This window comes from Somniosus microcephalus, chromosome 2 (genome assembly GCF_052327205.1).
Source record: "Somniosus microcephalus isolate GS21.2 chromosome 2, FLI_Smic_1.0, whole genome shotgun sequence".
Taxonomy (NCBI): Eukaryota; Metazoa; Chordata; class Chondrichthyes; order Squaliformes; family Somniosidae; genus Somniosus; species Somniosus microcephalus.
In genome coordinates, this window is record NC_140988.1 from 262,716,995 (window position 1) to 262,731,417 (window position 14,423).

The 14,423-nt window shown below is 45.9% G+C and overlaps 1 protein-coding gene across 1 annotated transcript in view; it reads left to right on the forward strand.

Annotated features, from left to right (window-relative positions):
• Positions 1–2,114: 2,114 nt before the first annotated feature.
• The window catches only part of LOC147123362 (DEP domain-containing protein 1B-like), a 57,015-nt gene continuing 44,706 nt past the window's right edge, over positions 2,115–14,423 (forward strand). The window contains exons 1-2 of the mRNA XM_085971579.1: positions 2,115–2,687; positions 12,021–12,286. Of these exons, the coding sequence (XP_085827705.1) occupies positions 2,643–2,687; positions 12,021–12,286 (311 nt within the window). The 5' untranslated portion in view covers positions 2,115–2,642. The remainder of the gene's footprint in view (positions 2,688–12,020; positions 12,287–14,423) is intronic.

Below are 14,423 nucleotides of genomic sequence, written 5' to 3' on the forward strand. Positions count from 1 at the left end.
AATTCATCTACCTTATTACGAATGCTTCTCGCATTAAGACACAAAGCCTTCAGGCTTGATTTTTTTAACACTCTTACACCTTTTAGAATTATTATTTACTGTGGCCATGTTTGATTTAAACCCTTGATTTCTCTGACTGCCACCTTTGTTTTTCTGCTTCCTGTCTTTTGCTTCTATCCTTGTTTCCCTTTCCTCTGTCTCCCTGCTCTGGTTCCCAACCCCCTGCCATTTTAGTTTAAATCCTCCCCCAGAGCACTAGCAAACACTTCCCCATGGACCTCGGTCCCGGTCCTGCCCAGGTGCAAACCGTCTGGTTTGTACTGGTCCCACCTCCCCCAGAACCGGTTTCAATGTCCCAGGAATTTGAATCCCTCCCCCTTGCACCATTCCTCTAGCCACGTATTCATCTGAAATATCCTTCTATTTCTACTCTAGCACGTGGCGCTGGTAGCAATCCTGAGGTCTTATTTTTTAATTTACCTCCTAACTCCCTATATTCAGCTTTTAGGACCTCATCCCGTTTTTTACCTATATCGTTGGTACCTATATGCACCACGACAACTGGCTGTTCACCCTCCCCTTCCAAAATGTTCTGCAGCCGCTCTGAGACATCCTTGACCCTTGCATCAGGGAGGCAACATACCATCCTGGAGTCACGTTTGCGGCTGCAGAAACAGCTATCTATTCCCCTTACAATAGAATCCCCTATTACTATAGCTCTCCCACTCTTTTTCCTCCCGTCCTGTGCAGCATAACCAACCACGGTGCCAGGAAGTTGGCTGCTGCTGCCTTCCTCTGATAAACCATCCTCCCCAACAATATCCAACAATAACCATGACCTCTGGCTGTTCACCCTCCCCCACCCTCTTCGAAATGCATTTTTAAAATGTTTTTATGTTACAAACACTAAGGTAAAAATTCCACACTGTAAAGTGGAAAACTGAGAGTAGAGTTCTTGTGCTCGATTTGTGTGTGACCACGTTGCCTGTGCTTTTACACCTAGGTAGCACTGGAGAAGGTTCGTGCTAGTCAAGGACACAAACCTGGTATCTTCTCTATCCACAACATTGCCCGTTTTCTCCCCTACCTCAGCCATCTGCTGCTGAAACTCACATCCAGATCTTTGACACCTCTCCACTCAACTATTCCAATGCTCTTCTGGCTAGCCTCCTATCCTCAACCCTCCATAAACTTCAGCTCATTCAAAGCTCTGATGTCCTTATCCTGTCTCAATTTTTGTACACACAAGAAAATTAAACTTAAAAAAGTGACAGATATATAAAGACCATGCGGCAGAGCAGTCCATTTTCCATGAGTTTATGCCACATTTAAGTGAGGCCGTCAGATGGGCATCAAATCTGTGAGACTCACAGAAAATACTGCATTTATGTCCTCGCACTTGCCCCCAGAAACATTGGTGAAGTCCTGGGAGCATGACACAATGATTAATTTCGGCTTGCCCTAGCAGCGAGACGACGGGTCGATTGACGTCTTTTTTTTCTGTATTTGTTGTTGTGTCTCCTTGTGTTCTTATTACTATCTAATACAGACACTTTTAACTCATTTCGTTTACGACTTTCACTCAGTTGTATTCTTGCTTTTATGATGTTGCTGCCGCATGGTGCGGAGTGATACAAGGTGTCCGGCCTTGCACTGCGCACTGCCTTTCACAGTGTGCCACATATAGCAATATAAATGCACTAACCAATGTAGTTTCATATAACGATGTAACAAGTAGTTCCATTTAACAATGTAATAATATAACGATGTAACATTTGTTGTGCAAAAAAGTCATTGTGCTCGTCTGAGGATTACATAAATATGCAGATATCTGACGTCTCCCCAAGTTTGCAAACAGAGCTCGCGCTCCCCGAGCTGCAGGCGCCGCTGCTCTTCCGTTCTGATCACTTTACGTTGTCTCTGATTGGTCGAACTCGGTGAATTCGAGCGTTCAGTGGTCCGGTCACAAACAGTCTGGTCGCCCCTGGTTACCGCTTCCCTATAAGGGCAGCTCCTGTGGGTCATGGGACTGTCACTCTCGGCCAATCAGAGCGCGGCTCCCCCTGTTCCTCCAGATTTAAACTAGCCGGGGTTCAATGCGCGAAATTGAAAAACGTGATGGAGGTTAACGGACAACAGGCTTGCATCGCCCGGGGCCGGGCACCGACACCGGGCGCTCAGTGAGCCGATCCGCCCGGGGCCGTGCACCGACACCGGGCGCTCAGTGAGCCGATCCGCCCGGGGCCGGGCACCGACACCGGGCGCTCAGTGAGCCGATTCGCCCGGGGCCGGGCACCGACACCGGGCGCCCAGTGAGCTGAGCCGATCCGCCCGGGGTCCGGGCACCGACACCGGGGGCCCAGTGAGCCGATCCGCCCGGGGCTGGGCACCGACACCGGGGGCCCAGTGAGCCGATCCGCCCGGGGCCGGACATCGACACCGGGCGCCCAGTGAGCCGATCCGCCCTGGGCCGGGCACCGACATCGGGCGCCCAGTGAGCCGATTCGCCCGAGGTCCGGGCACCGACACCGGGCGCCCAGTGAGCCGATCCGCCCGGGGTCCGTGCACCGACACAGCTGGGAGCAGGAGGGTTGTGAGGGAAAGCGGGGGCGCCGCCGCCGCGCAGTGTCGATGTGAAGACCATGGAGAGTAAGATAACGCCAGGTCCGTACAGGGCCACCAAGTTGGTGAGTCGCTCTGAACGGCCCAGTGAAAGCTCTCGCTGTCCATGTGGAGCCGGCGCCGGGTCGCTCGTTTGAAAGCGTCCTTTTTATTACTGGAATCGTTAGTTAAGTTGTACGTTGTGTTTAAGCGCCCGGTGTCGGTGCCCGGTGTGATTTCAAAATGCCCATTACTTATTTAGTGTCGGATTAACTTGTGGTTAGGATTAGAAGTGATGGACCTCCCCGAACCATGATAGGGTTCCCCTTGTCCTCCCCTTTCACCCCACCAGCCTCCACGTTCAACGGATCATTTTCCGCCACCCATCCCACCACCAAATGCATCTTCCCCTCCCCTTTCAGCATTCCGTAGGGACTGCTCCCTCCGAGACACCCAAGTCCACTCCTCTATCGCCCCCAGACCCCTTCCCCTTTGCCATGCACCTTCCGGTGCAACCGCAGGAGATGCAACACCTGCCCTTATACCTCTTTTTACCCCCCCCCCCCCCACTTCCCACTGTCCAGGGCTGCAAACGCCCCTTCCAGGTGAAACAGCGATTTACTTGTACTTCTTGCAATCTAGTATACTGTATTCGCTGTTCACGATGTGGCCTCCTCTCCATTGGGGAGACCAAACGCAGATTGGGTGACCGCTTTGCGGAACACCCCCCCCCCCCCCCCCCCGTTCAGTCCATAAGGGTGACCCCAAGCTTCCGGTCGCTTGTCATTTCAATTCACTGCTCCATCCCCACTTGGACCCCACCATCCTTGGCCTCTTGCATTGTTCCACGGAAGCTCAGCGTAAGCTCAAGGAACAGCACCTCCTCTTCCGATTAGGCACTTTTACAGCCTTCCGGACTCAATATTGAGTTCAACAATTTCAGATCATAACCTTGGCCCCTATCATTTTTATATATTTTTTATCCACACATTTGGTTTGTGCCCTTTTTTCTCTCTTCCCACATGGCAGCTGTCTTTCATTCTGCCAGTGCATTTCACACTTCATCTAGAGCCGTCTTTTGTTTCTTCACCTGTCCTATTACCATCTTGTCTCTCCTTGAATATCTCTTAATGTCTCTTCACCTCTCACAGACCTTCCCTTTTTTTTTTTCTTTATCCCCTCCCCCATTTCCCAGCCCCCAAACTTGCTTTTTAATCCATTTCATTTCCTGCTTTTTTTCTCAAGTCCAATGAAGGGTCTTTGACCTGAAACGTTAACTCTGTTTCTCTCTCCACGGATGTTGCCTGTCCTGCTGAGTTTTTCTAGCGTTTTCTGTTTATCACCTGCTGGATAGTATTTGTTTATCCAAAGTGTGCACTTGTGATTTTGAGGTGTGACCTATTTGCTCATCTGATTGTGTTTAAATGGCAAATTTAATTTAAATATAGATAAGTATAATCTACTAGAATTTTTTGAGGATGTAACTGGTATAGAATAGATAAGGGAGAACCAGTGGATGTGGTGTATTTGGACTTTCAGAAGGCTTTCGATAAGGTCCCGCATAAGAGATTAGCGTGTAAAGTTAAGGCACATGGGATTGGGGGCAAGGTACTGACTTGCATAGAGAACTGGTTGGCAGACAGGAAGCAGAGTTGGAATAAACGGGTCTTTTTCCGAGTGGCAGGCAGTGACTAGTGGGGTACCGCAGGGATCGGTGCTAGGACCCCAGCTATTCACAATATATATAAATGATCTAGACGAGGGAACTAGATGTAATATCTCCAAGTTTGCAGACGACACAAAGCTGGGTGGTCGTGTGTGCTGTGAGGAGGATGCCGAGAAACTCCAGTATGATTTGGACAGGTTGGGTGATTGGGCAGAAGCATGGCAGATGCAGTATAATGTGAATAAATGCGAGGTTATCCACTTTGGTGGCAAAAACAGGAAGGCAGATTATTATCTGAACGGCAATGGATTGGGAGATGGGGAAGTGCAACGAGACCTGGGTGTCCTTGTGCACCAGTCGCTGAAGGTAAGCATGCAGGTGCAGCAGGCGGTTAAGGCGGCAAATGGTATGTTGGCCTTCACAGTGAGAGGATTCGAGTACAGGAGCAAGGATGTCTTGCTGCAGTTGTACAGGGCCTTGGTGAGACCACACCTTGAGTATTGTGTGCAGTTTTGGTTGCCTTATCTGAGGAAGGATGTTCTTGCCATGGAGGGAGTGCAGCGAAGATTCACCAGACTGATACCTGGGATGGCAGGAATGATGATGTATGAGGAGAGATTGGGTCGATTGGGCTTATACTCGCTGGAGTTTAGAAGAATGAGAGGGGATCTCATTGAAACTTATAAAATTCTAACAGGACTAGACAGACTAGATGCAGGAAGGATGTTCCTGATGGCTGGGGAGTCCAGAACCAGGGGTCGCAGTCTAAGGATAAGGGATAAGCCATTTAGGACAGAGATGAGGAGGAATTTCTTCACCGAGTGTGGTGAACCTGTGGAATTCTCTACCACAGAAGGCAGTGGAGGCCAATTCATTAAATATATTCAAGAAGGAGTTAGATATATTTCTTAAGGCTAAAGGGATATGGGGAGAAGGCAGGGACAGGGTACTGAATTTGGATGATCAGCCATGATCTCATTGAATGGAGGAGCAGGCTCAAGGGGCCAAATGGCCTGTTTCTCTGTTTCTCTGTCATATGCCTTGGATAATACAACAGCAACAACACCTTGTATTTAAATAGCACCTTTTAACTTGGTAAAATGTCCCAAGGTGCTTCACAGGAGTATTAAAAGACAAAAAAAAGTCTAAATGGGATAGAGGAGCAGAGGGATCTAGGGGTACAGATATACAAATCATTGAAAGTAGTGATACTGGTTAATAAAGCCATTAAAAATGTAGCAAAGCACTGGGGTTAATTTCTAGAGGGATAGAATTGAAAAGCAGAGAAGTTATGTCAAACTGGTTAGATTGCACTTGGTGTACTGTGAACAGTTCTGATTTCTATATTACAAAACATATAATGGCCGGGACGTTGCTGTGAGTGGTGTTTTTGCTGTTCACCTTGTGTACAGTTGCCCAAAGACTCTTTGTGGGCTCATCAGCCGAGACCTCCTGTCATTGGGCGTCTGATCCAGTGCGGTGCCCTCTGCAGGGGATCTGTGGTGTCTCTGAGCAGGAAAGCAGCATGGAGGCTGTTCAACCAATCCGATTGATGAATCCTCACTGAGACATGCAGACTGCAAAGCAGGAAGTTAAAAAAAAAAAACAGGAAATTTAAATGGTTGTACAGGAAGCAAAATAAAGATTGGGCCATACACATGGGATTAAGGGAGAGACATAAAATAGAAAAACAAACTCTCTGGTTTTTAAAAAAAATAATTGATCTTTATTCTTAAAATCTGCAACATTAATTTTCTTCTGCAGTAATGAGACTCCACACTTGTAAAATTATTTTTTCAGGACCAGAGCGGTGGTTCAGCAGTAATGATCATTTATTACGCTGTTTTTAAAAACTCAGTTACTCCTGATTGTACAAGCCCTAACCTTTTTCACCTGTCTTTAGTGTGAGAATAGTGGGTAATTAGCCTTGGTTCATGCCATTAGTGATTTCTGTGCGGATTCCATCGGTGAAGACTGCAACAGCGCAGCCTGTGGAGGATCAGGGTATTACTGACAGCAACATCCCGATTTCTGCGTTTAACTGCACATGCGTAGACGGCAGAAGTTGCTGTCCATTTTACCCTGTAATAATGGCGAGCGCCGATAGCCTCGCCATTATTAGTACAGCAAAATCCAGGCCATAGAGTCACTGGAGAAGGTGCAAAAAAGTTACAAGGATGATACCAGAACTGAGAGGTTATAGCTATCAGAAAAGACCCATCAGGCTGAGGCGCTTTTTTTTTCTCTAGAAAAGAGAACGCTGAGGGGCGACCTGATCGACGTCTTCAAGATTATGAAGGCGTTTGATAGGGCAGGTGTAGAGAAGATGTTTTCACTCGTGTGGAGACCAAACTGGAGTCCATAAATATGTACGGTAGTCACTCATAAATCCAAAAGGGAATTTAGGAGAAACTTCTTTACCCAGGGAGTGGTTCGAATGTTGAACTTGCTACTTAGCACATGGAGTTGTTGAGGTGATTAGTATAGGTGCATTTAAGGGGAAGCTAGATTAAACACGAGGGAGGAAGGAATAGAAGGTTGCCGAGGTGGTTAAATGAAGAGGGATGGGCAGAGGCTTGTGTGGAGCATAAGCACTGGCATAGGCTGAACTGGCTGAATTTCTCTCTTTATGCCTGTGACAATTAATTTGTTTTCTAGTTATATCCTCTTATTTCTTCTGTGCCACGGTACATGCAGGGGTGAAGTTGGTTGCTATTAGCTGATTTCCACCCCCCCCCCCCCCCCCAAAGTTACAAATATTATGTTGAAGTTATTAATGTGTGCATCTTTTTCCTGTGGGATGAAACTTAGTCAGATAATATTAACCATGTTCTAATTGAGCATTTGATAGCTGAGTGAAGAAGTGTTTGATTTTTCTGCAATTGCAACAAGACCTGTGATTGGAGCAACCATGCCATTCAATTGATATGCAGTTTATATTCTGCTAATAGTTTAAAATTAGATTGGTGTTGAAGACTTGAACTAGGTTTGTGTGAGAGGCTGGGTGACAATATTTTTGTAGCCCCTTTGATTCTGCTGCTAAGCGGTGCATGTTGTAGGGTTTTATAATTGGCTGTCTAAACCTGCTCCTAATCAATCACTTATCATTTCTTGACGCACTGCTCACTTGACAACATTCCATTTCTGCAGGCATTATTTTCTCCCCTTTCAAAACTGCTGCCATGATCCCCGTAAGCCCACCATAACTTTTTTTTATTGTCGCCAACAACTGCTAAGGATCTAACTAACTGCCTCTTCTTCTAAGCTGCTCAAATATGTCATTGCCACCCAACTCTGTGCTTTCTTCTCCCACTGCTTGTTGCTATTCATATGTCCAAATAATGGCTTTAGCAAACTTTTTTTTTTTTAGATTCTCTGTTCCCTTTTCCCCCCCCCTTCCTTTCTAAGACATTTTTAAAGTTTAGTAAAGTTGGCTAAAGTTTAAAAACAATTATTTTACTCTGCTGTTGTGCAGGGGTGAAAATATATACTGTAAAATGTATCTTTCAAAAATCTATAAATTAAGGAAATGCATTAATTACACTTTTTTTAAGGAAGGATTGTTGCACGTTATCGGATAACCGCTTCCGCACATCAAAGCACATCTGTTGTAGCCATATTGTGGTTCAGACAGCTACAGGAAATGGTAAAATACCCCAGATCATGGTGGCTTGTTTGCAGCATTTGTGATTCCTGAAATAATTTAAACAAGCTTTTGGGGCAAGGAGTGCCCTTTTTGTTTTAAATTAGTACTTTTGGGATCTATACTTTAACTTCCAGGCAAAGGATAAGCTTAACTTGTACTTTAAGTTTCCTGTATTAGAAATTAAAGGGAATATTTGGATTGCAACATTGTTCTTTTGAGTGTTTTACATTTTTCATTGCTGCTTTTGCATTGATCTCGGCGGTAGAACTTTATTCTTGCTGTATGATGAGAACATTGAGTGAAAACATTCATAATGTTATGTAGAGCCCAATTTTGGATGCTGCATAACCTTCTGGCGAATTTGAAAATGTTCTATTTATTTCAGCTCAATAAGGATCTGTAGTTCCCTGATTGGATCAGCAAGGTGCAGTTAAGTTTCTGCCAGGTGGGGTGTCTCTTGCACCACCACTTGCTCTGCTCTGATGGAATGGGTGGACACCAGGATACCATCAGCCAGAAGTCCTGGCCTGACTCACTTTGACAGAGCAGGATTATGGAATTTTGGGCCCAGTGTCTTTACCATGGTTTGTCAATGTTTCGAGCTCTAATAGCAGAGATATGCTGGGCACCTTTTTGGTGCCAGCAACAAATGCATTTATAATGCCCTTTTTTAATATAAAGTCCCAAGATGTTTCACAATGGAAATAGATTGGGGAATGGAAAGTGAGCCAAGGAGGAAGAGATTATGAAGAGTGACAAAGATTGGCTGAAAAATGGAGTAGAATCAGAAAATTTGGGGGTACTAAAGAGGACACGAGGCTGGAGGAGATTGGAGAGGTGACACAAAGCATGGCTGTGGTGGTATTTGAGAACTAGTATTTTAAATTTAATGGGTTGCTGAATGGAGCTAATATGACAGGGACAGAGGCAGCTGGTGACTAGTGCAGGGGCAAGCTGTGGCATTTTAGGCACATTGAAGTCTATGGAAGCTGGATGATGTGATGCTGGCAAGGACGTGTTGGAATAATTTAAGTCTGGAGGGGACAGGAGCATGGATAAGGGTTCTAACAGTAGAGTAGCTGAGATAGGGACAGAAGTGTGAGATGTTGTGAAAGTCAGTAGTATCAGTCATTAACAGGATGTGGGATCTCGAGCTCTGTTCTAGGTAAAGCTGGGATGCCAAGGATTTGCACTCATTCACAGTGCTGAGGGAGTGGAGATTATGGTTTTATTTTTTCCCCAATATTTAAATGAATGTCAGAAATGTACAGCATGTTGCCACACAGGTTGAAAGGGTAGATTGGAGTGTCCGCTTCCATATGCATACTGGTCCCATGCCTGCAAATGACATTAGAGGGTCAGCATCTAGATAAGAGGAGGGGGCATTGCAAATGGATTGTTGGGCACTGCAATGGTGATGATGCAGGGAGGGGCACAGACAATTACAATTTACAGCACAGAAATAGGCCATTTGGCCCAACTGGTCTGTGCCGGTGTTTAGGCTCGAGCTTCCTCTATCCCACTCTAGTTCGTCATCTATCCCACTCGGCATATCCTTCTGTTCCTTTCTCCTTCATGTACTTATCTAGCTTCCTCTTAAATGCATCTATGCTAGTCACCTCAACTACAGCATGTGGTGGCAAGTTCCACATTCTAACCACTTTCTAGGTTTAAAAAAAAAAAAAAAAGTTTTTCCTGAATTCCTTATTTGATTTATTAGTGACCTATCCTACTTTTTATGATCCCTAGTTTTGGATTCTCCACAAGTGGTAACATTTCTCTTCTCTACGTTTACCCTGCCAAGCCCCTTCATAATTTTAAAGACTTCTCAGGTCACCCCTCAGCTTTCTCTTTTCCAGAAGTCATTAGAGTTTGGATAGGTGGGAGTGAATCCTGCATGGGCAGTAATGTTCCCTTTAAGCCACATGGCCATGCAGCGCTTCAGGAACACGCACAGCCGGCTCTTCAAAATAAAAACCGCGCATGCGCAGTATTTTGAATGGCCCATGCAGCCCCTTAAAGGGGCCACGCAGGGCCAAAGAAAATTGCAGGGAACATTGATGGGCAGTCCAACAGAGTTGGATAATGGTGGAGAGGGATTTGAGGACCAATATTTTAAACTGCAGGAAGATTGAGGACAATAGGAATCATGCACCATGGAGAATGCCATTCATGACTTCCCAGAGTAGAGGGGGGGGGGGGGGGTTGGCTTTTATATTTAAAAAAAAAAAAAAAGGAGCTGTTTCTCACATGATGGTCAAGAGGGAATGTTAAGTGATGGAGTTGGGTGAGGAGGAGGTCAAGGATGGGAGCTGGATATCATGGAAGTGGTACGTGTGGAGGGGGCATAGGAAGTGACGAAACTGTAACATTGTGATTAGAGCTGGAATTTGTAGTTGACTGGAGCAGAAAGGAAGAGTAAGCAGAAGGAACATAAGAACAAGAGTAGGCCATTCAGCCCCTCAAGCCTGTTCTGCCATTCTGTGAGATCTATATCTTGACGCCATTGACCTGCCTTGGTTCCCTATCCTTTTTATACCCTTGTCTAGCAAAAAATCTATCCATCTCCAATTTTAAAATTATTAAGGGACTGCTGCATGGATAGTTTCAACCTAAGACTAAAAAAAACTCCATTTGGAATCTTCCATTTGGTGTTGGAAGCCAGGGTAGAGTGGCAGGCGAAAGAGGTTTAATAAGATAATTCCTCAGAGAGGAGCTTGTGTTTATCCTCGTCTTCCAGGATGACCTGAGTAGTAGGCTTTCTCTGCACAATCTAATGTTTGACAGATTTGGCTTGATTATGTCAATGACTCTGCCATTAGTGTGCCATGTGCACTGACTTTGCAGCCTTCCGACATGATATTAAGACGGGGGAGGAGTAGGGGTGATACAATGAGTGATTTTGGTAGGAACAAGGGTGATGAATAGAGGCAAGGGAAGTGGTTAACCAAGTCAGTGGTGACTGGTATTTGTGGCGGGCCAGAATAAAGGCTGTTGGAGTTGGTGAATTTGAGAAAGCTGGGGGGGGGGGGGGAAGAGGTTTTTTCTTTGGCAGATGGAAGAGGGTTGTAGCATCAGGGGACAGCAGTGGGTGGAGAGGGACATGAGAAAATTGCTGGAGACAACCTTGGGAGAAATGTGATGGCCATGGGTGTAGGTTGGAAAATGTTTTGAGGATGAGTGAGGGTAAAGTCAGAAGAGGAGCTCGGGAAGCTGGGTGTAGGTTTGAAGTTGAGCGAAGTCAATTGGTGCTAAGGGAGAACACCTGAGGAAATTGACTTTGAGCTTGGTAGGGGAGTAAGTAAGGATTTTTAAATAAGTGGGGAGTGAATGAAAAGACAAGTAAGAGAAGGTGCTAGAAGAATTTGGTGGAGGAGAAAGAGGACAAGGTGGCCTTCAGCAACCTTTGCGTATTGCCCGAGTGGTTATTTGTTTGAGAGAACCCAGACTCCCTCCCCCCCCCCCCCCCCCCCCCCCCCCAAAAAAAAAGCCACTGTCCTCTATCCCCAGCGCCCTGCAAGCTTATTTCCCTCAAGTGCCTATCCAGTCTCCCCTTGAAAACATTGTCTCTGCTTCCACCACTTCCATTGGCAGAGTGTTCCAGGTCCACACCACTCGCTGTGTAAAAATGTATTTCCTCACATCCCCCCTGTATCTCTTGCCCAAAACCTTAAATCTGTGTCCTCTAGTCCTTGTACCATCAACTAGTGGGAACAGCCTTTCCCCATTTAGCCTATCCAAACCCGTCATAATCTTGTATACCTCTATCAAATCACCCCTCAACCTCCTTTTGCTCTAATGAAAACCAATCCAGCTTATCCAACCTGTCCTTATAGCTAAGATCCCCCATTCCCGGAACCATTCTGGTAAATCTCCTCTGCACCCTCGAGGGCTTTCACATCCGTCCTAAAGTGTGGTGACCAGAACTGGACACAATACTCCAGTTGTGACCTAACCAGCGCTTTATAAAGGTTCAGCATAACTTCTCTACTTTTGTACTCAATACCTCAATGTGTACAAGTTAACCTCCCCTCTTTTGAAAATGCCTTTGCTAGTACTCAACAACAAACCTGATTTACAGTACTTTTTTCCTCCCGCCTCTCCTAGTGGAATGAAACTATCGAGCTTTTTCGAGCCGGGATGCCCCTGAAGAAGCATCGTCTTCATTTCCGTACTCATGATCGCTGCTTTACTGCCTCAGAAGGTGTTGATTGGTTACATGAATTACTGAGAAGTAATCACAATTTTGGACCTGAAGTTACTCGTTACCAGACTGTGCAGTTGCTCAAAAAATTCTTAAAAAATCATGTGATTGAAGATATAAAAGGAAGATGGGGTAAAGAAGATTTTGAAGATAATAATCGATTGTACAGGTATGGCATTATTTTTAACTTTTGTGGTGATGAGATTTTCTTTTTTTTAACCTAGTAGTTTTAATCCCTTTCCTTCATCTGGTATATGCATCCGAGACAATGGCCTGCTGCTCACTCTCTCTGGCCATCCACTGAGGTGCCAAAGACTTTTCTACTGAATCTCCATCTGATCTTTGCGATCTTTGCCTCTTGCAAGGAAAGTCATTGCTTGATCCTCTGCCCACCTGGGGCTCTTGCCGTGTCGGAGCTCCGAGTAGAGTGCTTGTTCTGGGAGTCCCATATCGAGAATGCGGACGATGTGCGGGTTAGGTTGATTTGGCTATGATAAATTGACCCTTAGTGTTAGGGGATTAAATGCGTGGGGTTGCGGGGATAGGGTGGGATATGTGTCGGTGCAGGCTCGATGGGCCGAAATGGCCTCTATCTGCACTGTGGGGATTCTGTGATTCTGTGATGTGACCCATCCATCGGAGCTGATCGAGCGTGGTCAAAGCTTCAATGCTGGGGCTATTGGCCTGAGCGAGAACACTGACGTTGTTGCGCCTATCCTGCCAATGGATTTGAAGGATCTTGCGGCGGCGGCAGCGTTGGTGGTACCTCTCCAGTGCTTTGAGGTGCCTGCTGTACTTGTCCATGTCTCTGAGGCATACAGGAGCGTGGGTATCACTGCTGCTCTGTAGACCATGAGCTTGGTGCCAGGTTTGAGGTCCTGGTCTTCAAACACACTCTTCCTCAGGTGATCGAAGGCTGCACTGGCACACTGAAGGCGGTGTTTGACTTCGTCATCGACGTCTGCCCTTGTTGACAGTAGGCTCCCGAGGTATGGAAAGTGGTCCATGTTGTCCAGGGCCTTGTCGTGGATTTTGATAATCGGGGGGCAGTACTGTGTGGCGGGGGCAGGTTGGTAGAGGACCTTTGTCTTGCAGATGTTTAGTGTAAGGCCCATGTGAAGAAGCCTCCTTGAGAGAGTGCAACATCCCCACCGACACCTGGGAATCCTTGGCCCAAGACCCTACAAAGTGGAGGAGAAGCATCCGGGAAAGTGCTGGATCCCTCGAGTCTCTTCACCAGAAGGAGCGCATGTCAACCCAAGCACCCCGCCCCTTCAACCACCGTCTGCCCCACCTGTGACAGAGACTGTAGGTACCGCATTGGACTCAGTAGTCACCTGAGAACTCCTATATTTTTAATGTGGAAGCAAGTCATCTTCGGTTCCGAGGGACTGCCTAAGATGGGAGATGCATTGCTTGATGCATCTCAGATTGGCAACTGTACAGAGTAGGACTTGTACTTGCATTCAGCCCTGCTCAGTGGTATCAAAAATTAAATTACTACTGTCCTACTTTCCCAATTTCCATTTTGGAATACTTTAATCCAGTGATGAGCAGTTTGCTCCTGTGCCAGTAACTTAATTCTTGAGCTGGGCACAAAGTTTCATTTGAGTAGCTGTGACATGATTTTTTTTGCTTCTGTGTAACCTGAGGATATACTCTCTGGAGTTTAGAAGAATGAGAGATGATTTCATTGAAACATAAGATACTGAGGGGATTGACAGGGTAGATGCTGAGGTTGTTTCCCCCACCTGGAGAATCTAGAACTAGGGGTCATAGTCTCAGGATAAGGAGCCGGCCATTGAGGACTGAGATGAGAATTTTCTTCAATCAGAGGGTTGTGAATCTTTGGAATTCGCTACCCAGAGGGCTGGATGCTCAGTTGTTGAGTATATTCAAGACCATGATTGCTAGATTTTTGGATATTAAGGGACTGTAGGGATAATGGGGATCAGGTGGGAAAGTGGAGTTGAGGTAGAAGATCAGCCATGATCTGTTGAATGGTGGAGTAGGCTCAAGGGGCCATGTGGCCTACTGCTGTTCCTATTTCTTGCATTCTTAAGTGTTGTCCTAATAGCAATAACAAACACCATCCATATGCTGTTGCCTTCATTTTCTAATTTCTTTTCCATTTTTTTAATAATCGCTCCCTTTTTTTTGTTTGAAGTTTCTTGTGTTAGATGTTTCTTTAAATTGTGATTTATTTATTTTTCTTTTCAATGCTGGGCACTGTTGGCACATCACCTTGCAATGTTCTGGCAGCAGAGAGCTGTCTCTTTTAGATTCCCAAAAATATAACTTGTTAC